Source organism: Lampris incognitus, chromosome 6, assembly GCF_029633865.1.
Source record: "Lampris incognitus isolate fLamInc1 chromosome 6, fLamInc1.hap2, whole genome shotgun sequence".
NCBI lineage: Eukaryota > Metazoa > Chordata > Actinopteri > Lampriformes > Lampridae > Lampris > Lampris incognitus.
Window position 1 is genome coordinate 21,779,274 of NC_079216.1, and position 23,725 is coordinate 21,802,998.

At 45.0% G+C, this 23,725-nt stretch overlaps 2 protein-coding genes across 4 annotated transcripts in view; one reads left to right on the top strand and one right to left on the bottom strand.

Annotated features, from left to right (window-relative positions):
• Positions 1-299: 299 nt before the first annotated feature.
• dkk3b (dickkopf WNT signaling pathway inhibitor 3b) lies at positions 300-10,363 on the bottom strand. Of its 3 annotated transcripts, none has more exons than XM_056282100.1 (7): positions 10,140-10,362; positions 9,590-9,709; positions 9,161-9,241; positions 5,965-6,057; positions 5,595-5,739; positions 4,329-4,479; positions 300-798 (listed from the first exon to the last, which is right to left on the bottom strand). In XM_056282100.1, exons 1-7 carry the CDS (start codon positions 10,284-10,286, stop codon positions 774-776), a joined length of 762 nt encoding a protein of 253 aa, XP_056138075.1. In that variant the 5' UTR covers positions 10,287-10,362; the 3' UTR covers positions 300-773. The 3 variants fall into 3 exon arrangements, 2 of the variants coding, with proteins under 2 accessions (XP_056138075.1, XP_056138074.1); XM_056282099.1 differs by having other exon boundaries at positions 10,059-10,358; XR_008810386.1 differs by lacking the exon at positions 300-798 and adding an exon at positions 4,781-5,003 and having other exon boundaries at positions 4,346-4,479; positions 10,059-10,363.
• Positions 10,364-13,166: 2,803 nt separating this feature from the next.
• The window catches only part of mical2b (microtubule associated monooxygenase, calponin and LIM domain containing 2b), a 141,732-nt gene continuing 131,173 nt past the window's right edge, over positions 13,167-23,725 (top strand). Inside the window, exon 1 of the mRNA XM_056282368.1 lies at positions 13,167-13,335. The gene's annotated coding sequence lies outside the window, so the exon portion shown is untranslated. The remainder of the gene's footprint in view (positions 13,336-23,725) is intronic.

Sequence of the window (23,725 nt, forward strand, 5' to 3'; positions counted from 1 at the left end):
GGGAGGGGAGGGGGAGGAAGAGAGAGAGGGAGAGCGTCCGTGTGAATGTGCGTGTGTGGGCAATACAGTAAATGACATAAACATGTGCATGTGAGTATCAGGCAAGATCCTAATGCTCTTCTTCCTGCATCCTAATGAATACATTCTGTGTAGTATCTGGGTGTGAGGATGCGGAAGGGTCGTTTTCAGTGATACAAAAGCAGAAGAGCGACACATCTTGCCCTCTAGTGTTCAGCTATGCCCTTGCAGCAGCAGTAGAAATACTCCATGACATACAAGGACATAAAAAAACAATTTGTCTCCAAGTTTATTCAGAAAACACCACAACAGATTTTTCCTCGTTTATCAGTCAAGACAAATACAAACAAATAAACAAACAAAAAAGTACTTTAGTCTGGCGGCCTGTCCAGGGTGTTTCCCCGCCTGCCGCCCTATGACTGCTGGGATAGGTTCCAGCATCCCTGCGACACAGAGCAGGATAAGCGGTTTGGACAATGGATGGATGGAAAGTGCTTTATTTCCATCACACTATAAAATAGGTATTGGTTGTGTAACGCCTTTTTAGTGACCCCCAAATCAGTGCAATCAGAAAGTCGGTCCAGATATAACACATTATTTACTGAACTTTTGAACTTCTTTTACATGTCTTGCATTGTACTAAGTATAACTTCTGGACAGGATTATATGGGTCCTTTTTGTAGATTATGTATAATGACACTGTTTTTGGTCTTTCTTTTATATACATCTTCCTTCAATGTTGTCTGGGTGTTGATCTACTCTCCACAAAGAGATCCACGCCTGCAAATAAAATGAGGACACCAAAAGTTAGGAAAACAACTAATATACAATACCAACCTTGCTATCAGACAAAGTATTGTTCTCCAGACACACACACACACACACACACACACACACACACACACACACACACATAATTTTTGTAAAAAGAGAACATTTGTCTATTGAATTTTATTGAAAAAGGGAATGGACAGGTGGCTGTGCATTTGGAAAGGTCACCCTGAGCACACTGTTCTACTCTCACTTGCTGAAAAAGATGCAAAGACCTTTTACAATATTACAATGTTATAATTTCATTTAGCAGATACTTTTATCCAAAGCGACGTACATATGAGAGTTAATACAACACAAGGAAGGATCTAGTCAGGAGACAACAACACAAGTAAGTGTCAAAAAATTAGGTTCAAGTGCGATATGACATAGGTGTCAACAGGCAGTGGACAAAGGCAATACATAGGCTGCATATAAGCGATTTTTTTTTATATTAATACCATCAGGTGTGGAGGTGTTCGTGAAAGAGCTGGGTTTTTAGCTTCTTCTTAAAGATGGAGAGGGCCTCAGTAGATCGAATTGAGTTTGGTACCTCGTTCCAACACCGGGGAACTACAGAAGAGACGAGTCTGGCAAGTGACTTAGGGCCCCGTTGTGGCGGAAGTGTCAGGCACCTTTCATTGGCAGAGCATAGTGAGCAGGACTGGACCTGAACGAGGGAGTTCAGGCAGGCGGGAGCTGTTTCAGTTGCTGTTTTGTAAGCGAGCATCAAGGTTTTGAATTTGATGCGGGCAGCAACTGGGAGCCAGTGGAGGGATATGAACAGCAGAGTGACTTGTGCTGTTTTGGGTTGGTTGAAGAGCAGACGCGCTGCCGCGTTCTGGATCATTTGCAGAGGTTTGAAAGTGCATGCAGGGAGACCTGCCAGTAAGGAGTTGCAGTAGTCAGTGCGTGATATAACAAGAGCCTGTACCAGGAGTTGTGCTGCATGCTCAGACAGGTAGGGTCTAATTTTCCTGATGTTGTGCAGGACAAATTGGCACGACCTAGCAATCGAGGCCACGTGAACCTTAAAGGTTAGTTGGTCATCAATCATGACACCCAGGTTTCGGGCAGACTTTGTGGGCATGAGCTGGGTTGATCTAAGCTGGATATTGATCTGTTGTTGTATGGATGGACTGGCTGGGATGACAAGGGGCTTCGTCTTTGATAGGTTAAGCTGAAGGTGGCGTTCTTTCATGCATGTAGAGCTGTCAGCAAGGCATGATGATATCCGTGTCGAGACTGTGAGGTCATCTGGCGGGAATGATAGGAAGAGCTGGGTATTGTCAGCATAGCAATGGTATGAGAAACCATGGGAGAGAATGATTGCACCAAGTGAGGTGGTGTATATTGAGAAAAGAAGGGGAATGAGCAATGACCCTTGAGACACCCCTGTGGATAAGCTGTGCGGTTTGGACACTTCTCCCCTCCAAGATAGTCTAAAAGATTTCCCTGAGAAGTAGGACATGAACCAATGGAGGGCCGATCCTAAGATACCAAGCTCAGTGAGTGTGGAGAGGAGGATTTGGTGGTTAACCGTGTCAAAGGCAGCTGACAGATCTAGAAGCAATAAAGCTGAGGACTGACCAGCAGCTCTAGCCAAACGCAGTGATTCCATTACCGACAGGAGTGCAGTCTCGGTAGAGTGACCCCGCTAAAAGCCAGACTGATTTGGATCATACAGATTGTTCTCAGAAAGGAATTCAGAGACTTGGTTAAAGACCATGCGCTCAAGTCTTTTTGATAGAAAGGGTAACAGGTCTGTAGTTTTCAACCTGGGCTGGGTTGAGTGTAGGTTTTTTGAGCAGTGGGGTGACCTGAGAGTGCTTAAATGCGGCGGGGAACACAGCTGTTGTAAGCGAGGAGTTGATGATGTGTGTGACTGCGGGGTTAAGTGCGGGGGAAATGGTCTGTAGGTGGTTGTTAGGTATTGGGTCCAGCGGACAGGTAGTGGGATGAGAGTCTAGCAGAAGCTTGGAGATTTTCTCCTCAGTCATGGGGGGGCAAGAATAAGGCGAGTGAGACACTTTTAGCTGGCAGTGGCAGACAGAGTTGCAGTGGCAGACAGGAGTGAGCAGAGTGGAGGTCAGAAGAGGGGGTGGATTGAGGAGTGAGCTAAAAGCTAAAAACATTTTTTGATCATTAGTGATGTCACAGATCTTGTTCTGATAGTAAGTGGTATTAGCTGTTTTTAAGCTGGGGGAGAATGATGCGAGGAGACACTGATAGTCACTGACGTCAGTGGACTCTCTGGCTTTACACCATTTTCTCTCTGCCGCTCTGAGCCCCGCCCTTGGCTCTCTGATGACCCCAGTGAGCCATGGACTAGGGAGAGCATTACGAGCAGGTTTGGATGCTAGAGGGCAGCGATTGTTAAGCGAGGCGGCTAGCGAGGAACAGTGTGTGTCTGTAGCCTCATTGACAGGGAGTGAGGAGAATTCATTATGAGGAGGCATGGAAGCCAAGACCTCATTGGAAAGCTGGGCCAGTGTAAGAGAACAGAAGTTTTGGCGGAAGGAGACAATTTGTGGAGGAATGTGAGGATGTTTCAGTAAGGAGGCGGTGAATTGAATAAAGAAGTGGTCTGACAGATGTAGGGGGGTGACAGTTCCGAGACAGCAGTTCCGAGTCAAAATCAGATCAAGAGTAATGCCCACTTTGTGTGTGGGAGGGGTGGGGACCTGTTTGAGGTCAAAAGAGGACAGAAGAGACAGGAAGTCAGTTGCTTGGGTTTTGTCAATAAGGATATTCATGTCTCCCATGATAATCAGTGGCGTGTCATTGTCAGGAATGGCTGAGAGTAACATGTCTAGTTCGACTACAAAGTTCCCCAGTTGACACCCTGGTGGGTGGTATATGACAACTACAAATAGGTTAATAGGAGCAGTAACCATGATTGCGTGCTATTCAAAAGGAGGCATTGTTGCTTAGCAGAGAAAGCTTAGTGAATTTCCAGTCTTTGGAAATGAGGACACCCGTACTGCCTCCACACCCAACAGAACAGGGTGTGTGTGGAAAAAGCAGAGTCAACAGAGAGTGTGGCCAGTGTGGCAGTGTTTTCTGGATGTATCCAGGTTTCGGTCAGGGCTAGTACCTGAATGTCTGACATATTAGCAAGTGGTTGGATAAATTCTGTTTTATTTAAAGGCGACTGGCAATTTCATAAGCCAAAAGTGAATGAGGAGTTAGTAGAGGAGGCTTTCCTGAGTGAATAGAGATTCTTAGGGTTGCATTGTCTGCGACAGATGTGATTTTTTTCGATAACCGTGAATGACAGGGATGTCTTGGAGCACATGGTGGGTGAGACAGGCAACAAGAGAAAAGGGAATTACCAGTCAGTGTCCTTGCTCAGTGGACTTGCACAGGTAGACCTTTTCAATTCTATTGTATTCTACTCTATTCTATTCTATTCATTCAGCGATCACAGATGTCAATCTACTGTTGGCCCAGAGCTAGGAACATTGGTTTCATTCCTCGTAATACCATCTGTCTCTCACCCATGAGGTTGGCACTGCAGGCCGGGGGCACAGGGGCAGTGGTCCTGAGGACTCTCTGGATCCCAAGCCAACATGTCCATCAGCAGGTTGGGGTGGCTCAGACAGGACTCCCCCCTCTCTGGTCTGGGGTTGCACACAGGAAATAAAAGCTCTGGAGGGAGGAACACAGAGCAAGAGAGGGGTTTTTTTTGGGGGGGGGGGTAAGGAGAAAAAATGGGAGTTATTAAATTAATTTATTAAAATTGGGCTAAATGGGGGGTTACCCATTTTCCACTCGGGGGTTAATAGAGTATTTCTGATTCTGATTATAACTGCTAAATGAGAATTTCCTCAGGGAAATTAAGACAGAATCTATACAGGATTGTTGCCTGACTCCAGAAGAAGGATACTACAATATTGTCACAAACAGCTATAGGAGGACCAATGCTATGTGTAAGATTGTGACAGCTCACCAATGTGAGAGAAGAAAACATCAGCGTCCATCTCCACGTAAAGCCCCGAATGCTGACTGCTTGGTAGTATGGATGTATTACAGCAGAACTGGATACGGCGCCGCCGCTCAGCCTTGCCGCTGATTTTTTCATGTGGTCACTCGCGGTATTGCAGCGAAAAATCTCCTCGGCCCAAAAAGCATTTTCCCCATAGACCACCATTCTAAAAGAGACGCCTGTAAAACTATTGACAGGACACCTGCAGCTATAATCATGGTCAATTATTACTTTTCGTATTGTATATTTTTAAGCCACGGGATTTTAATCTTTTTTTAAACATTTCCAAAGCCCAGAAAAAGCCCAGAAAAATCTTACGAGTCGTTTTCATAGCCTAGAGGCATGATTTGAGTAACACTACTGCGCATATTCAGTGGGCTCCATGTACCCGGAAGTAACCCGGAAGCCAGAAACTTTTTCGGCGTATGCACCAGATGAGCAATTCTCATAGGAATGAACAGGCGCCATTTTTAGATCCGGTATCCAGTTCTACTTACCTCCATGCTTGGTAGTCTCTATGTGTTTTACCTTGGCATTATGGGAACTTATTTTGTTTCACATCAATAGTACCTAGACTTATTTTACCTCACCTCTATTCAAGCAAGACTTGGTAGACCTCGTCTCATACATGAGATTAGTCCAACATCACATTTATGGGGAGCGAGGTTTTGTTAAGCCTTCTGAGCAGCATCAGTTTGATGTCAACTTTGGTCAGACTAGGCAAGTATGGGGTATTTACCCCTTAATGGGCCTGCTACTCAGGTTGAGTGAGACTCACCTCTCTGGAAGGCACAGCACAGGGTGGACCTGCAGTCACTCTGGGACTGACAGATGGTTCCCTCTGCTCCTCTGGTGACGTTCACTGTACACTGACCCCAAACACACAGCTCATCTGAGCAGCACTCCTCATCCTTAGTGCACGGCTGTGTAAGAACACACACAACCAAACACCATAAACCCCCCCACACACACACACACACACTCACAAATTATATTAATTAACAAAGTATTTTTGCACTCAATCAGCTGTCATTTGCTGAAGTCTGTTTTGTAACCACCGTGGTGGCTCGGTGGATTTTAACAAAATATCTCTTTACAGTTATTCTTGCAAGTTAGAAAAAGTGAAAATATTGATATGATATACCCACCATATCAGTTGGTATGCATGGAAGGCACTTTGAGTTTTCAATTTCATACAGGCAGTACTTCAGGTCACCACAGTCCTCATCCACCATGCACTCCTAGGGAAGAGATGAAAGCAGCAGACGTGCAGAGAGGAGTGTGGAGTTAAGGGTCATGGTCTGCTGCTTTCCTGCATCTCTTCATGCACAGAGCTACTTCATGGAGACCCACAATGATTGATCAACTAGAGATTGATGGTAAAATGTTGTGCCAGATAGTATTGTTATCGCTTTCTCTTTTTTACCACAATCTTTTTTCATCTTTGACATCTAACTGCAACTTTAAGATGATAAGTTATTATAAATTATAACTGTGCAGCAGACAAAATATATTCTTACTTCTTCCCCTTCATACATTTTGCTGAAAATGACAGATTGCCAATCCAAACACTCCACAACGTAGTTGGAATGTTTGCATGAAATGTACACACACCCAAACACACACACACTTGTGTTTCCCAGTCACTCAACACGTTAATAGGTGGCAGCAAAACCAAGCCAAGCAGTGTGTGATCCCTAACGTTCAGTCTGCAGACTCCTGTCTGGTCACAGGGAACAGCGTCTGGACACAGGAGGCCGGGAAACTCGGTTATTTGGTGCTTTTCATCTTTTGGAGCGATGCTGTCTGGGGAGTCAGCATGCAAACTAAGCCAAGTCCCCGAACACCAGGCACCACATCAGAGAGGCCGACAGGATGCTGTTCGAGTCAGGAACCACATCAAAAGCCCAAGAGGCAACTTGTTCAGGTCTTAATCAGGCTCCCCCATGACACAGAACCATATCTACTTCATCTCCTAACCTCTCCTGCTGCTGAGCTGCAGCACTGATGACCTAATTAGCTCGCCGGCCAACCAGGCGGGGACATGTGAGCATGCTCAGTACGTCATGTTTTTGTTTCCACTTCCATGTTAACGCACAAGAAGGACATATCGGGTGACACAAAGACTACACACACACACACACACACACACACACACACACACACACACACCAATATTTGACATGCCAGATTATTCATTTAACAGATGAGGGCCGAGTTTCTTTCCTTTCAGCTCTTCTTCTTCTTCTTCTCTCTCTCTCTCTCTCTCTCTCTCTCTCTCTCTCTCTCTCTCTCTCTCTCTCTCTCTCTCTCTCTCTCTCTCTCTCTCTCTCTCTCTCGTTGTCACTCTCTCTCTCGTTGTCACTCTCTCTCTCTCTCTCTCTCTCTCTCTCTCTCTCTCTCTCTCTCTCTCTCTCTCTCTCTCTCTCTCCCTCTCCCCTCTCTGTCTCTCAGTCCCTCTCTCTTTGTCTCTCTATCTCTCTGTCTCGCTGTCACTCTCTCTCTGTCTGTCTCTCTCTCCCTCTCTCCCCCCCTCTCTGTCTCTCTGTCTGTCTGTCTCTCCCCCCCCCCCCCTCTCTCTCTCTCTCTCTCTCATGGACACCTCTGTCTGACAGTCGTTCCCTGTAAAACGTCTCTTTCCCTCGGCTCTCTTCCAGCCCAGCCACCTCCCTGTTCCTGTTAACACTTTCTTCTTCTGGACCTGAAACTTTCTCTTCCAACTGAGACGCCTCACACAATAAAAGTCTGACAGTGTTGTGTGTACATGATGTTTTGAATGTACCAAATGGATCTCATCATTCTAAATATGTTATACACTGAAATGGAAAGGAGCAGAGATGGATGGAGGGCAGATGGTTCTTTCTTCTTCTTGTTCAGTATGTGGCCACATATAGGATGACTGGGGCAGATACTTGAAGGTTGGAGGAACACGCTGTGCTCCGCTGTGTCCGCAAAAGCACACTATATTAAAATGCATCTAATTAAACCCCAGATGACTTCAGCTCTTCACAGCCAAATAAGCCCAGCCGACTTCACTTGTAAATCTGTTCAAAATATTTTCCAAAAACTTATCCCCCCCCACACACCTCTGGAACCTGAAAAAAAAACTCAGCATTGTGGGAAACGAGGCTAATTAAATTTACACCGTTATTTTTTTTAGATAATGTTTTGTATTTTTTTTAGTGTGCTGTCATCATGCTATAAAATGTGTATATTGAGTGCTGTGAGTGCGGCAGACTTTTCCCCGCAGGGTTTTCCTGCTGAACTCGCCTTCCTGTCCTGTTGACTTTCCAGCAACACGCTCTATTAATGTGACCACAGTCTGCAAGTGTGCCAGGAAAGCAGGAGATCAAAAGCTGTTATAAACTCCATAATGACAAAGGAGGCAGCCAAAAGGGGTACTGAGCCCAGTCCAGGCTAGCTGGCTGCTTAAAACTATGAAAAGTACATGGTAGGGCTGTTTGCTGAGGATGAGCTCATTCTGTTTCAAACTGCCGAGAGGAGGCAGCCACAGTGGGAGACTTCATGCTGCACTCCATGTTCTCATCTTCCAGAGATTTGTGTTATTCTAATGAGTGCATGTGAGTGGTGAGTGAGTATTGATTGGAAAAAGAAGTCTCTATGTCCTGGGCTAAAGTACTAAGTTTATGTTTTGTGGGAGCAGTTATGCAAAGAATGTGATTATTATATTTCAAATTGAAAAAGACACGTGACTCCTCTTCGGTGGGATGTGGTCGGAGAGGATAAGCTTTTCTCCGTGTTTGGGGGCAGCCTGGCCCTGGAGTCGGCATCATAAATACCAAAAGCTGCAGAGTAGAGATATTTGGTTTGAGACGAGGGCAGTCAAATACAGTGTTTTGCCTCTAAAATCAACAGACTGGCTCGAGATCTCTTGTGTCAGTCGGTCACGGGCTAGATCAGTACGGGCTGATGTAACGGCATCCATTATCAGCCATATATTATCTCAAATAGACGTTAGAGTCGGACTACACCGAACTACTTTGTCTCTGGGAGAACATCTGTAGGCCAGGGGGGTCCACATTACAGGTCACAACCCAGCAAGGGCTTTTGAGTCCCGCAGAGACACATTTGCGATGGTGTTTTAAAGTGACTGGCTTGTTTAGGAACCAGAAGGTCTGCCACACAATGTGGTTCCATTAGTCGTTCATTGTCCTTGGGAAAAACGCCTAGGTGAATGAACAGGCAACCTGGCCAGGGGAAGGTGAGGCGTGCTGAAATGACAACACGGCGTTGTAAATACCAAGCATGCATTATTGCTGTCATCATCTACTTCCATCTATTGCTCATGCAACCTAGGCTGAATAAGTCTGGTGTAACACTCACATGGTCCACGCTGTTCCACTGCGCAGGCATCTCCATGTGGATATGTGATACATGAGTCTCTCCTGTTCTATTATTAGTCTCCTATGAGGGGAGAAGACATCAATATGACATACAGCCATTAAAAATGGCAAGATCCAAACAAACAGACTTCCATGGGTTTTATAGTTCACGTGGACTCAAACTAGTCTTAGCTATCCTGTCAAAGCACACGGTGCTTTAACTGTGGATGCTTCACGGTGCCCATGGTGTGCTTTTTAAATGTCACAACTCTAGCACAAATCACAACGTTGTCAAAAAGGACTTTACAGCCACAGTTATAGTAAGTACAGCATAAAACGCCCCCTATCCCCCGACCCGCGATCCGGACGAGGAAAACCTCCTGAGAAAGTCCTGTCCAAAGACGAGGTCAGGAATCAGGATCACACCTACCTCAATAGTCCTGTCCAGGACCTTAATATGTCCGTCCTTCCCCGTCCTCGTAGTTTCGTTGTTGTAGTTCAGATGTAGGTCCAGTGACGTCAAGGAGGACTTGACATTCTCAGTAGCTATCTGTTGAAATCAAATGTGTGTCAAAAGTGAAAAGGCTGAAATGTGGCCCATATTACCTGAAATTTTAAAATAGAATAGAATACAATAAAATAGAATAGGATAGCCTGACACGGTGAATAGCTGTCTTCATATTCATGCATATAGTCACTGTTTGTTTCAGAAAGCATAAAGTCAGATCTTTCATAATAAAAAAAAATGTAAATACAGTTCCAGGAGTGGCACTTCTGGTGTATGTTGTGTTTTTGAGTTGTGGTTCACAGTCTCACTTCAGAAGCGGTCTCATGCAGTGGAAACGACGTAAAACATCCTCAATAAGAAGTCCTAAAAGAAGACAGATAAGACAGCAGACCTGGTCCACCGCCTCCTCCAGGATGTGCTGCGTGTCCTCCATCAGCATTTCCACCTCTCGAAACATTTCATTGAGACTTACTGAGCCTCGGTCCAGCGCGTCCCCGAACACATATCCGCTCACAGGGCCACTGGTCACCAGTAATCCCAGACTCACAGACACCACGGACACCAGCGACACCAGTGACATCACCGACAGCAGCGTCCCCGCGGCGGTGGCAGCCAACATCCTTCCAGGAAATGAACGGCAGACAGGAGCGAACCCAATAGATGGAGCGCGTGACGCACGCAGGGCTCGCTTTTATTTGGAAAATCTGAGGAAGAGGAGGAGGAGGGTGGGGACGGAGAAGCGAGGCTTTACACCGAGACCAATCGGCTCTGGTGGTAGAGTTACAGGGTTCAAATTGCAATTTGTGAAATGAATGTCGGACTGACTACGGTTTAGTGCTAAAATATGACGCAGATCAGGCCCCGCGCGCTGCCAGTTTGGCGATGATTCATGTTGGAAGTTTGTGATTAAAGCAAAAAATATAATCAAAGTTCAATACCAAACTGAACTCTTAGTTCAGTAAGAATTTACGACCTGACTTTCGCGTGGGAAATATTAAAACAGTCTAAGAAAACAATGGATATTTTCTAAGAAGAAATTCTTAAAAATGTTCTTGGCAAACACCTTCCGTCTGCGATAAACACCATTTCACACGGAACTGCACAAGCAAATCCATACCAGCAGATAGCGCTGTTTTATCAAGCTTCACTCACCAGCATCCACTCGACAAGCGCTTGTGAAAGAAGCCCACTGATCAGTGTCTGTCTGAAAGATAATCAGCACAGTACTGATCAAGTCATCTCTCCGGGTGAGTGTGTTAAACACAAGGAAACTATTTCTGGAATAATCTAGAATGAATAAACTAGAATCCCGCGGTTAAATAAAACAAACCCGCTCATCACCAACATTACCAGCTGGGCTGAAGTGGAACGCAGAAGGGATGAAATGCTTAGGTGTCTGTCTGGGCAGTGACCACTTTCTGAGCAAAAACTGGGAGGGTTTAGTTGAGAAGATCAGTGCCCTATTGTCTAGATGGACTTGGATTCAGCCTCAGTTGTCTTATAGGGGGAGAGTCTTGATTGTTAATAACTTGATTGCCTCGATGTTCTGGCACCAGTTTACAGTTGTAGAAATTCCAGACATGCTCATAACAGAAGTACAGAAGAGGCTGGTGAACTTCTTCTGGGGAGGCTTTCACTGGGCCAAATCTGCTGTATTGTTCCTACCAGTGTTACAAGGAGGCCAGGGCCTGATTGACCTCTGCAGTCATATCACAGCTTTTTGCCTTCAAATTGTGCAGTGACTATTATATCATAAACAACAGCTTTGGAGTGAAACAGCATCTGTGTTGCTTTGTTGGATTATGAACCTGAATTATGACAAGCACTTGTTCCTTCCTATCTAACCGGCATGGAGTTCAGTATGACATCTTTCTATCAGGCTGTCCTCAGAGCTAGGGGAACAGTCTTAAACACCAAGAGAGATTGCTCCCAGATCTATGGCAGTGTAGGGGAGGAACCACTGTTCTATAACCAGCTGATACACTGCAGGATGCTCAGCTCTGTATGTATACGGAGATCCCTCACAAGAGCTGGATTTACTAAGTTAGCGTGTCTCAGATCAGGAGGACAGTGGAAAACAGCTGACATTTTGAGCCAAGAGACTGGTTTTAAATCTCTTCGTCTAATGGAGAGGTTGTTGAAGGGAGTGATCAGTGCACTTCCTGGTTTCTTCAGAGAGGCACTAGGAGAAGAGTGTGGAGAGGATCAGCCAGTTATGCGGCCTGTTGTTCCATCTTTGTCCATCCATGCTGCAGTGGAGGAGCATGATGAAGTGAAGGGGGCCATTCTGTCTTTCAAAACACCAGAAATACAGGACTTGTCAAGAACACCAAAGAAGGCCTTGTATGCAGTCACTGTAAAGGTTCTCAACAGAACATCACTAGCTGGTGTACAGGAGTCGAGATGGTTGAGTGTGTTGACACCAGGTTCATCTCCCAAAGGCAGCTGTACAAACCCCCCATAGAGAAATGCTCTGCGGATCTGCAGTGGAGGGTGGTAAATGGGGCTGTGGCCACCAACAGACATGTGGTATGTATGGATCCTCAAGCAGGGAGTCACTGCTCTTTCTGTAATGATGAAGAAACTCTACAGCACTTATGGCTCAGATGTCCCAGATTGAGCCCTCTTTTCTCCGGTGGCTCAGAGGTTCAGGAGAGGTTTTCGCCTGTTTGTCTTTGGTCTTAGGTACACAACAGCCCAGTACAGACGTGTCACTTGGTTAATTTTCTAATAGGTCAGGCAAAGATGAATATTTGGTGTAGCAGAATAAACAAAATGAAAGGCACGGGGTCCACAGATCCTACACTCATATTCAGGGGTCTGGTGGCTGCTTGGCTGAAAACTGAGTTCACGTATTTCAAAATTATTTCAAACCCGAAAGAATTTGTTTCTGTTTGGGGACATGGAGATGTTCTGTGCTCTGTTGAAAACCAATTACTTCTTAATTTCTGAAAAGAGGAAGGTCTGTACCTTTATTGTTTATACTGTGTATGGGGGGGGTTGTACAATATGTACAGGAGTATCTGTGTAAATTCTAATGAAAAATGTGACCATTAAAGGATTGGTTAAAGGTCAAAGGTCACCTCTCTCTGTCTCTCTCTCTCGCTCGCGCGCTCTCTCTCTCTCTATCAACATACACACACACACACACACACACACAGTACACATGGTTCTCCCAGTGTAACAGGGAACTTGTGTTTCATCGCCGGTCTCGGTTGTGGTGCTGTTAATAAGGTTGGCGTGTATTTTGGCGTGTTTGACACCACTTCTAAGCGGCACATAATCGCTCCCGTTCTCGATTTGTTGCGCTCGACATCGTCCCAGTGCATGTAGCGTTGCGAAAAGTTGAAAACGTCACATTTGGCAGCTCTGGTTTCTCCCCAGAGCTGCTGACTGACTGCCTCGCGCGTGATGCTCCGGCTGCCGGCGCACGTCACCGGAGCGCCGCCTCTCCAGCGGAGCTCCCGCTGATTAGCGTCAGTGGCGCGCTGCCCTCTACACCAGCGGAACCAGCGGAGGAGCGCAGGCGGAGGATCTCAGCCCCCCGAATCTACATACACTCGAGGGTACGTCGTCTAACTGGAAACCAGCGGTCAACCGGATACAGCAAGGCAGAGTCTGGGGCGGCAGTTGCCGTTCGGCGTTCTCCTTCAGACGGGCAGTGAAACGTAAGTGGCCGCTTCTGTCCGTCTTCCTCTGTCCGCGCGCTGAACAGGAGTCCAACTCCGAAACGGTTCATATCTAACACGGCCCCGTCCGCTAACTCTGAGTGCAGATGTTTTCCCCGACGGCTCGGTTTGTTTATAGATAGGCCCACATTGTTGTGTGTTGGTGTACTGCTGAATTATTCATCTTCGGTTGTAACCGTGGAGATGCTGTCGAGTATTGAATGGTCCGCATCAGCTGATGGACAGGCTGCAATCAGCCAACTTCTGCTGCTGCTGCGCCTCTGTCAGCGTTGAAGTTGTGCCCTACACCCGTATAAATGCCAGGTTTGGGATTTTACCCGTTGTATCTTGCAAGATAGATAATACTGACATTATTGAAAGTGCACGAGTACATCCTTGATTTGCCAATAAATATCACGAGCGTTAGGCTATCATATGAAAACCACAGTTGCCAGATACCCGTGCCCTCCCTGTGATGCACTAACTTTCAATGCAAGTGTTCACTCTTCTACAGTTTAAGAGTAAATCTTGTGTTCTGCTGGTCGGTCCACAAGATTCTTAAAGCTAAACTCCAGTCAGGGCAAAGAGGACACGTTTCACCGCTGAAACTTGGTCTTCAGTGTTTCAACAGGGGGATGAAGTCTTACTATATTTAAAAGCGAACTTTCTAGTAAATCATTGCTACCTGATAAACGTTGCCATACAGGTTTTACATCAAAAATCAGTTCAAAACTTGTCTTTTCCTGCATAAATGGGTGAGCAGCCAGAGGCAGTGCCCACGGTCGTGAGCAGACAGCGTGGTGGTATGTGATGAGAAAGTGTTGGGAATGCAAAGTGTGTTTTTGAAGAACTTCACACAAACGGAGCAAGTTCTTCATGGTAAATAAACCTTAGGAAGCCCAGTTGTTGCGAGCAGTTTAAAGGCAAAGTCTGCGTAGGTGAGAAGCTTGGTCAGCATAAAGTGTTGACGGATCAAAGGTCCTGGTGGTGGACAAATCCCTCTCAAATGACGTGAAACAGTAGGAGCTGGGATTATCACAGAACAGGCTGGGCTCCTGCCTGTCGCCGGGTCCCACGTAGTGACTCCAGTTTGACTCGATGAGCAATTTGTTTGGACAATTTGTCTTTTTGAGTATTTTCACTTGTGAAACGGTCTTCATTTCTGGTTCTGCTCGGCTCTGTTCAGAGATAGCGTTTTAGGGAAGATCTACACTTCTCCTGGTGTCTCTGTGCATGCATATGAGTACAGACAAAGCAAAAGATCAACAAGGTAAGGGAAAAGAGAGGGGAAAGTTCAGGATTTGTCCAGAATCACTGTGTGGGATTCTTCACGGCTCTTTGCATCGTTGGGTGGAATGGCATGTCACATCTCAAGCTGGCCAGACCTAATGCAGAAATCCTACTGATGTGGATTCTGTGGACTTCAGATGATAGTCGGGCCTTTGATACCTAATTAAGGTTCATTGTGTTATGTAAAGCTACAAATGCGAAAATGTACATTCAGACAAATGTTTTCTGATGATTTCTGTTGATGGCATGTTTATGACAGTAGCTAATCCACAAAATCCAAGTCATGAATGCTTGGCCATTTTGGCAGGACTCTCCCTGCAGAAACGACATACTAGTGTGTTGCAGTGTTTTATGTCTTCAGCATAACAGCCGAATGTGGAAAGATAAGGCAGGCAGTGGCCAGTACAAAGAACCAAAATTACTGCGGCTATAAACGGATGTGGCAGACCAAGCCTGTAAAATACCTTTACCGACAGATAGTCCCACCTCAGGAGGGAAAACTCCGCTTCAGTCGTGCTTCTTGTGTGTGGTGATGGGAAGCCGCTGATGCAACCTCGCCATTTCATTTTAAACGGAGCTCTAGGATTTTGATCGCTCAAACACCAATGCAGTTGCCAGTATCACCGAAGTGACCAGCAAGTTAAACAAAAACTACTGTCTTCAGGTTTGTAGATCTTTTAATAGAAAAGAATAGAAAGTCATTTGGAGCAGCAATAGAATTGATCTTTGGAAGATGTCATCCAGATTTTCTTGGCCTATCAGGGCCGGGCAGAAAATCAAAGAGTGAAGTATGACAGATCTGTTTCGTGCCGCCCCGCTTCCTTTCAAGACTTTGATCTTTGTTGTCTTATGGTTACATCCGACCTTTGAGATGTTAATCTCGGCCCTTTCATTGTAGCTTTTCATAATGGCCGGCCCAATGATTACTGTGGCAAAACAAAAAACTTTACACAAGTTGTAACTTCCTGGAAAAAAGTGGTTGACTTATAAGGGGCTGTGGCCTGCATAACAGCCTGGAGGGAGGGCGAGCGAGACAAAAATACACCAGGGAGTTGAGTGTCACTCCCACCCAGACGGGCCACTATCAGGTGAGAGGCCACGTCAAACCCCTCTTCTAACATTTTCATAGGCTGGTTTGAGACCCCCAAATGTTCTTATGAGCAGATTAAAATGGGCCTGCGCTTCTGAAAGTTTTGTCAACAGGTGAAAGTTTGACTGCACTAATCACAAGAGCTCCTTCTACCACCAGTACCACCAGTACTGTGGTATCAGCACCTTCCCCCACCCCAGTCATTAAAATGCTGAGGGCAGAATAGGCCGACCATATTGAAGGACTAGTGACACATCTTACATTGAAGTCTTCAGAAGATGAAGCTGAGCACATCAGATGGTTGTCTTTAGAAAGCGTAGTTCAACCAACGAGCACATTTAAACACCAGACGCTGCGATTGTCCGGGTTTCCATCTCAGTTCACAGTGGGCCAGTTGTAAAGTGGATATAACAAGTTTGGACATCTATCCCAGCTATATCAGGTCAACAACAGCTGAAGAATAGATATTTGAAGGGGACTGTGCATTCCTGGCCCACACTGAGCAGGCGGCTGGAGAAATCCCTGTCCCCAGACCAGATCGTACATTGACAGGGCTAACGTGCTGTACGATGGCGTACACAGTCGACTGCTTGTAAAGCTGCAAAATTCTTTACAACTTGAGGAAAAATGGGTCTGACTCCCACCCTATTATACTGAAATTCTTACATTCAGTCAAAACAAACAGTTTAAACAGCCTATTGCAGCACACATGCTTGTACAAGGGGGCGTGCTTGATGCAAATTGCTGCAAGATTTTTATTCTCAGTGCCAATGTCAGTATTAAAAAAAAAACTACCTCAAAGACGACATATTAATCACTACCCTTGGTCTTTCTACCCTTTAGCCGGTGCAATGGGCCTTTGTCATTTTAATCTATACCCGGTTTTGTTTTTGGCGGTACAACAAAATCGGCCGACGACAGCATTCTTTGTAGTATTCGTAACAAGCGAGAGTCGACGATGTTGTCATCGGACATTAGTTTGTGTAAATACTACTATGAATGTTCTTGATGGGTAAAGTGTTGTGATGTAGTTTGTATAAAACCATCACAGACACCGAGACGTGAGACTTGAGACATATTTTCTGTGTAACCTCATCATATTGCTGGCCAAGTTTTATATCCATAAAAGCAAGGTGTTAAAATTAAACCCTCTTTTTGTACCTTTAAAAAGGAAGCAGAGTCCTACATTAGAACATTATCTACTGCATATAATAGAAAAGCTGTGAAAACCTTGAATTTATGCTCCAAATTTAACATATTAATATTATATATATATACACACACACATTATTTTTGAAATGTTTTGACTGCACCCCTCAAAGATGAATCCTCGTGCGTGTGCGTGTGCGTGTGCGTGTGCGTGTGCGTGTGCGTGTGCGTGTGTGTGTGTTAATTGTGAAGCGCTTTGAGTAGCTGTTGCAGCTAGAAAAGCACTATATAAAATGCAGCTTGGTTGATTGATTGATTGATTGATTGATTGATTGATTGATTGATATAGGCCATATATATTCTTGGGGATTTATCTGTCCAGATGGACAGATGAATGGTGTGATTAAGCCTGTGATACATGAAACACTCCTATACTAAGTTACAGCAGTGGTCATCTGTGCTACAGAAAGTGGCATAAAAGTCCCCTTTTTTCCTTTCTTTAAACCATTCAGACCTGATGAACGCATACCAGATATTTATCGAAATGAGGACTACATATAAAGACTCACCAGAACACAGTTGGAATCGGGTCAGATTTCTTGAAGGGAAGGACTAATTGAAGGTTTTGTGTCCACTTTGAAATGTCTGAGATGACCCATTTGGTATTCAGCAAGCGACTTTGAGGGTTAGAAAAGGGCTATATAAGTTTAATTTATTATTATTATTATTATTGATTAGTGGAAGAACCCCTTCATATTTCCAAGCTCTTATCATTAGTTGAATATTGCAAAATGCCGAGGGATGTTACTGATCTCACTGGTGCCCATGTGTTGATGTCTAGTGGCTGCATGAGACACCTTTCCTTTTACAGTCTATCCATCCATTTTTCAAGCCGCCTATCCGAATTCGGATCGTGGGGATGCTGGAGCCTATCCCAGCAGTCATTGGGCGGCAGGCGGGAAGACACCCTGGACGGGCCGCCAGGCCATCACAGGGCCCCTTTTACAGTCGTATTGCTTTTATTGGTTGCTGTAGGACAAGTGCACACTCGGACAACCTTTGCTTTTCAAATGGGGAATCTAATCTCTTGTAAGCCCTTATAGTAAAGAGCAGTCCAACAGACAGGTCAGTAAGCAGTGATTATGTTAAATCCATACCAGGATTCTTTAGTCACAACTCACACTCACGGCTGGCTGTTTGGTACAGGCATATCTCCGGTTTCTTATGGACCAAGTGGCGTCACAAACATTTACAACTTAGGGGGACTCTGCTTTTCGTCAGTGGATCTCATGGTGTGCATATTTTTCAGCTCAGTGTCAGAAGTCAGGAGCTCGAGTGGGTGGCCGGGCCTGTTTCGACTTGGTACCCGCACATGACAGCATTGTTGGTATGTTTTTCTCTCAGGTCCCCGGGACATACTGAGTTTCAGGGGAGGCGCAGGAAAAACAGTATTGGTCAGAGCCTAAATGTCAGGGACATATGAACAATATCAGTGAATCATCACCTAAATGTGTGCACTAGAGTTTCTCGTGGCGTTTCACGATATCTAGTTCAACGGCATTTTGGAGTGCTCCGATACTCGATTATCATGAATATTTGATCGAAATCACTGAGTTACAAAATAAACAAGTCTGTCTTTCATAATGCATGAGCTCTTCTTCACAGTCATCCTCACTGCATCTTGTCATGTGAGCCATGCTTATTTCTGGTCGCAAGGTTTCGTTTGGTTTCATAATCGGCGGTCAGTTGATGAGCGCTTTGGGAAGGGGCGTGTCCTTTTTCCCTCGATGGTAGGGTAGAATAGAATACACTTGATCTGTCATTGTACATACATACAACACAATTCACTCTCTGCGCTGAACCCATCCTATTGTATAGGAGCAGTGGGCTTCTGCAGTGCCGGGGACCAACTCCAGTTCCTCTTTCCATCGCCTTGCTCAGGGGCACAGGCAGGAGTATTAACCCTAACACGCATGTCTTTTTGATGGTGGGAGGAAATCCATGCAGACACGGGGAGAACATGCAAATTCCACACAGAAAGGGCCCGGGGTTCGAACCCAGGACCTTCTTGATGTGCGGCAACAATGTAACCACTGGGCCACCGTGACGCCCATAATCATAGGAGTGTACTGTTTTTTGAGTTCTGATAAGAACTGCTCTCTTTGTTGGACCCTGCTGTTGCCCCTGGCTGTGGTAAATACAAAACCCCATTGAAACATTGTGAATATCACATGTGTGTATAACTGCTTCAGCATTTTGTTGTCCATATTTCTACTCTCAGTATAACATTTTTTTTTCTGTTGTATGAATCAGAATCAGAATACTTTATTCATCCCTGAGGGGATATTGGGTAATTTCCCGTTTGTCCATATGTAATTCTTGTTGGGAGCTGTGCTTTTGATTCAACTACAGGTTGCCAGTGATGTTAGATTACAAATTAGGTTTGAACTGAATGTCAAATTATTGATACAGGTGATAAAAATGAAAGATGTTAGAATTGTGTTTTGCTTATTGCCGGCCATAGATTAGATTCGAACTAACTGATCGGCCTCTATTTCTGAACCCTGTGTGTTTTCCGTGAATTCTAATTTTGTGTGTTTTAGTTTGCCCCGTGTCTGCATGGGTTTCCTCCGGGTGCTCCGGTTTCCTCCCACAGTCTAAAGACATGTAGGTCAGGTGAATTGGCCATACTAAGTTGTCCCTAAGTGTGTGTGTGTGTGTGTGTGTGTGTGTGTGTGTGTGTGTGTGTGTGTGGGCCCTATGATGGACTGGTGGCCTGTCCAGGGTGTTTCCCCGCCTGCTGCCCAGTGACTGCTGGGATAAGCTCCAGCATCCCCGCGACCCTGAGAGCAGGATAAGCAGCTTGGATAATGGATGGATGGTTTGCCCCACTGTCTTGACATTCGCCCTAAAGATCTAAGGCAGAAGATTCAAATCTTTAATTCCTTTTCCGCTTTCCTTTCTTTTCTCCAAATGACTTGTTTTGTTTGCTTAGAAAGAGAAATCAAAGTCAAAATCCAACAACCATCAATGAATATTTGGCCGTCAACACCTGAGCTGAGTTTTCATTGTTGGCACCGTGTGAGCTACTAAATACTGATGGTTGATGAGTTCTGGCCACCTTCTCTGTTGTAAACTTGACTGAAACAGTCCATAAGTAAATAAGTCGGTAAAACGTTGTAACATTTCAAAAGTCAAATGTTATATGAAGTGCTTCACAAAAAAGCACAAAATAAATGCAGTTCTACATATATAGGGGGATGTACGAGCATTGTATAAAATAAGAAAAGGATGCATGCTAATCTGATCAGTTGAATGAGGCGGGCTCCAAAGTGAGGGCCAAAATAGCAAGACAGGGTCCCTTTGGGTTTTAAGTGTTGAACAAGGGATGGCAAGAAGATCTCGAGTTGAGGATCACGGTTTACATTTATGCCGCAAGTCGAGATGCCCAATTGTGATTTATTGCTTACCGCCCGTTTACATCTACTTTTAAAAAGTTGCCTATATCCGGCTGGACTCAAACTATAACTCTTTGGTTTACATTTGAATCAGCTGGTATGCGTGGGCCTATACCAGAGTTTGGTCTACGATGCAGAAGTAAAGTTCCCTGATATCAGACAGAATTGTCTACTCGTCACACTCCCGTTTCCGTCTTCAGATGGCCTCCACTCTTAACAGATTTCCGTGGGAGAGGGGGATTCGATTTTCCCTACCCAATCCAGAGAGACCAACGTATTCGCCTGAACCTAATGTCTTTTTAAGTCAACCTCCTCGTTGACCTTCCTCTTTTCCTCTTGCCTGACAGCTCCAGCTTCAGCATTCTTCTTCTTCTTCTTCTTCTTCTTCTTCTTCTTCTTTGTTTTTATTGGCGACTGGTATCCAAAATGTTGTATTCCTGCCACCTACTGAATATGAATTATTTTACACTGTACACCCAAAGTGGTCCCATTCATGACTATCAGTTCTATAATCCAGACCCAGTCTGAGTTGATGTAGTGTAACATCTAGATCTCCTCCAGATACACTACCGTTCAAAAGTTTGGGATCACCCAAACAATTTTGTGTTTTCCATGAAAAGTCACACTTATTCACCACCATATGTTGTGAAATGAATAGAAAATAGAGTCAAGACATTGACAAGGTTAGAAATAATTATTTGTATTTGAAATAAGATTTTTTTTACATCAAACTTTGCTTTCGTCAAAGAATCCTCCATTTGCAGCAATTACAGCATTGCAGACCTTTGGCATTCTAGCTGTTAATTTGTTGAGGTAATCTGGAGAAATTGCACCCCACGCTTCCAGAAGCAGCTCCCACAAGTTGGATTGGTTGGATGGGCACTTCTTTGAGCAGATTGAGTTTCTGGAGCATCACATTTGTGGGGTCAATTAAACGCTCAAAATGGCCAGAAAAAGAGAACTTTCATCTGAAACTCGACAGTCTATTCTTGTTCTTAGAAATGAAGGCTATTCCATGCGAGAAATTGCTAAGAAATTGAAGATTTCCTACACCGGTGTGTACTACTCCCTTCAGAGGACAGCACAAACAGGCTCTAACCAGAGTAGAAAAAGAAGTGGGAGGCCGCGTTGCACAACTGAGCAAGAAGATAAGTACATTAGAGTCTCTAGTTTGAGAAACAGACGCCTCACAGGTCCCCAACTGGCATCTTCATTAAATAGTACCTGTTAGAGCCTGTTTGTGCTGTCCTCTGAAGGGAGTAGTACACACCGGTGTAGGAAATCTTCAATTTCTTAGCAATTTCTCGCATGGAATAGCCTTCATTTCTAAGAACAAGAATAGACTGTCGAGTTTCAGATGAAAGTTCTCTTTTTCTGGCCATTTTGAGCGTTTAATTGACCCCACAAATGTGATGCTCCAGAAACTCAATCTGCTCAAAGAAGTGCCCATCCAACCAATCCAACTTGTGGGAGCTGCTTCTGGAAGCGTGGGGTGCAATTTCTCCAGATTACCTCAACAAATTAACAGCTAGAATGCCAAAGGTCTGCAATGCTGTAATTGCTGCAAATGGAGGATTCTTTAACGAAAGCAAAGTTTGATGTAAAAAAAATCTTATTTCAAATAAAAATCATTATTTCTAACCTTGTCAATGTCTTGACTCTATTTTCTATTCATTTCACAACATATGGTGGTGAATAAGTGTGACTTTTCATGGAAAACACGAAATTGTTTGGGTGATCCCAAACTTTTGAACGGTAGTGTATGTCCACAGCATTCAAGTATCTCCTGGCAGTGTCTGGCACCATCTTGATTCTTTCCTACTTCCCCTTTATTTCAGCAGTGTGATTTATGACCATGGCAATGAATGTCAAACATCTTTTCTTGTCCATGCAGATATTCTGGTCAGCTCCATTCCTTCTCTGCTCTGGTTCTTTTGGTACTTCCACCGTCTCATCATTTCTCCCTATTCTCTTAGCAGCTTCAGCATACAACAAGCCCATTTCTGCTCACATTCACTTTCTTTTCTTTAGTTCTTTTTAGACACTGTGCTGACCCCTATCATGATGTCCCTTTCAGTGCAGGCACTGTTTGCTCCTTCTCAACTTTACACTCCTATACTTTGCAGTTGTCCTTCCCACATCTTTTGCCTCCCCCACATACTGCAGAAACATGTCCATATTCTTAACAAAAACATCTAAGAGGAGCTCCCTCACTTGGCCTCACCCGGTGACACACATACTAATAGTACACTCTTTCCAGGTATTCCCATTCAAAAATCAAACACACAGAATTACTGTCCTCCTTTCGCCTTTGTAGTCATTCTTCTTGCCTCACACACACCTGCAACATCCCGAAATGACTCAGCCTCCACTGACAGTGGCATGCCACTTATCACTCCCTTCATGGGCATCCGGGTGGCGTGGCGGCTTATTCCGTTGCCTACCAATGCGGGGATCGCCGGTTCGAGTCCCCGTGTTACCTCCGGTTTAGTCGGGCGTTCCTGCGGGTGGGAAGCCGGATGTGGGTATGTGTCCTGGTCGCTGCACTAGCGCCTCTTCTGGTCGGTCAGGGCGCCTGTTCAAGGGGAGGGGGAACTGGGGAGAATAGCGTGATCCTCCCATGCGCTACGTCCCCCTGGCAAAACTCCTCACTGTCAGGTGAAAAGAAGCGGCTGGTGACGGCACATGCATCGGAGGAGGCATGTGGTAGTCTGCAGCCCTCCCCAGCTCAGCAGAGGGGGTGAGGCAGTGACGGGGACAGCCCGGAAGAGTGGGGTAATTGGCCGTATACAATTGGGAGAAAATGGGGGTGGGGGGGTCACTCCCTTCATCCTTGCTTTTGAGTAGGAAGCAAGTCAAACCTTAAGGGCTCTACTATCTTCCTGACGCTTTACTATACAATCAATGATAATCATCCCACTTCTAGTTATCCTGATCGATCATACATCTCCCAAGTTTTCTCCCTACAAACCTTCCGACCGCATATCGGTCCTTGGAAAAACCCTGTCTTATCTTGTCACAGCTATCATCCCAACAAGATTCGTTTCCTCTGTTTTCAATGACTGACTAGAATCACTTTAGCAATTTGATGTATTCTTCCTTTTCTTTTTATTTTCTCACCCTCTCAAGTCCTCAATTCCATTTCCAGTTTCGGTCTCCGACGTCATTTCCGTCGTCCTTCACCTTCTTCCTCCTGTTTTGTCGGGGTTTTAAGAGTGGAGCGTAGCGAAGTGAAAGCAAACTATGATGTCGGGCGATTTAAAAAATTTTTTTTTTTGACGTCTGCGATGTTGAGATGACATGAGTGTTTCATGGTGTCGCATTTTGAATCATAATGCGATTCTCAAAACCCAATCTGTGAGGTTACAGGAGTGTTGTATTGGCAGATATCAGATTCCTATCC

Coding starts and splice junctions, on each gene's coding strand:
- dkk3b (XM_056282099.1), bottom strand. CDS start 10,286: ATGTTGGCTGCCACCGCCGCGGGGACGCTGCTGTCGGTGATGTCACTG. Junction 9,242..9,589: donor TCCTGGACAGGACTATTGAG/GTAGGTGTGATC, acceptor CTCCCCTCATAG/GAGACTAATAATAGAACAGG. Junction 4,480..5,594: donor GTGCTGTGCCTTCCAGAGAG/GTGAGTCTCACT, acceptor TCCTCCCTCCAG/AGCTTTTATTTCCTGTGTGC.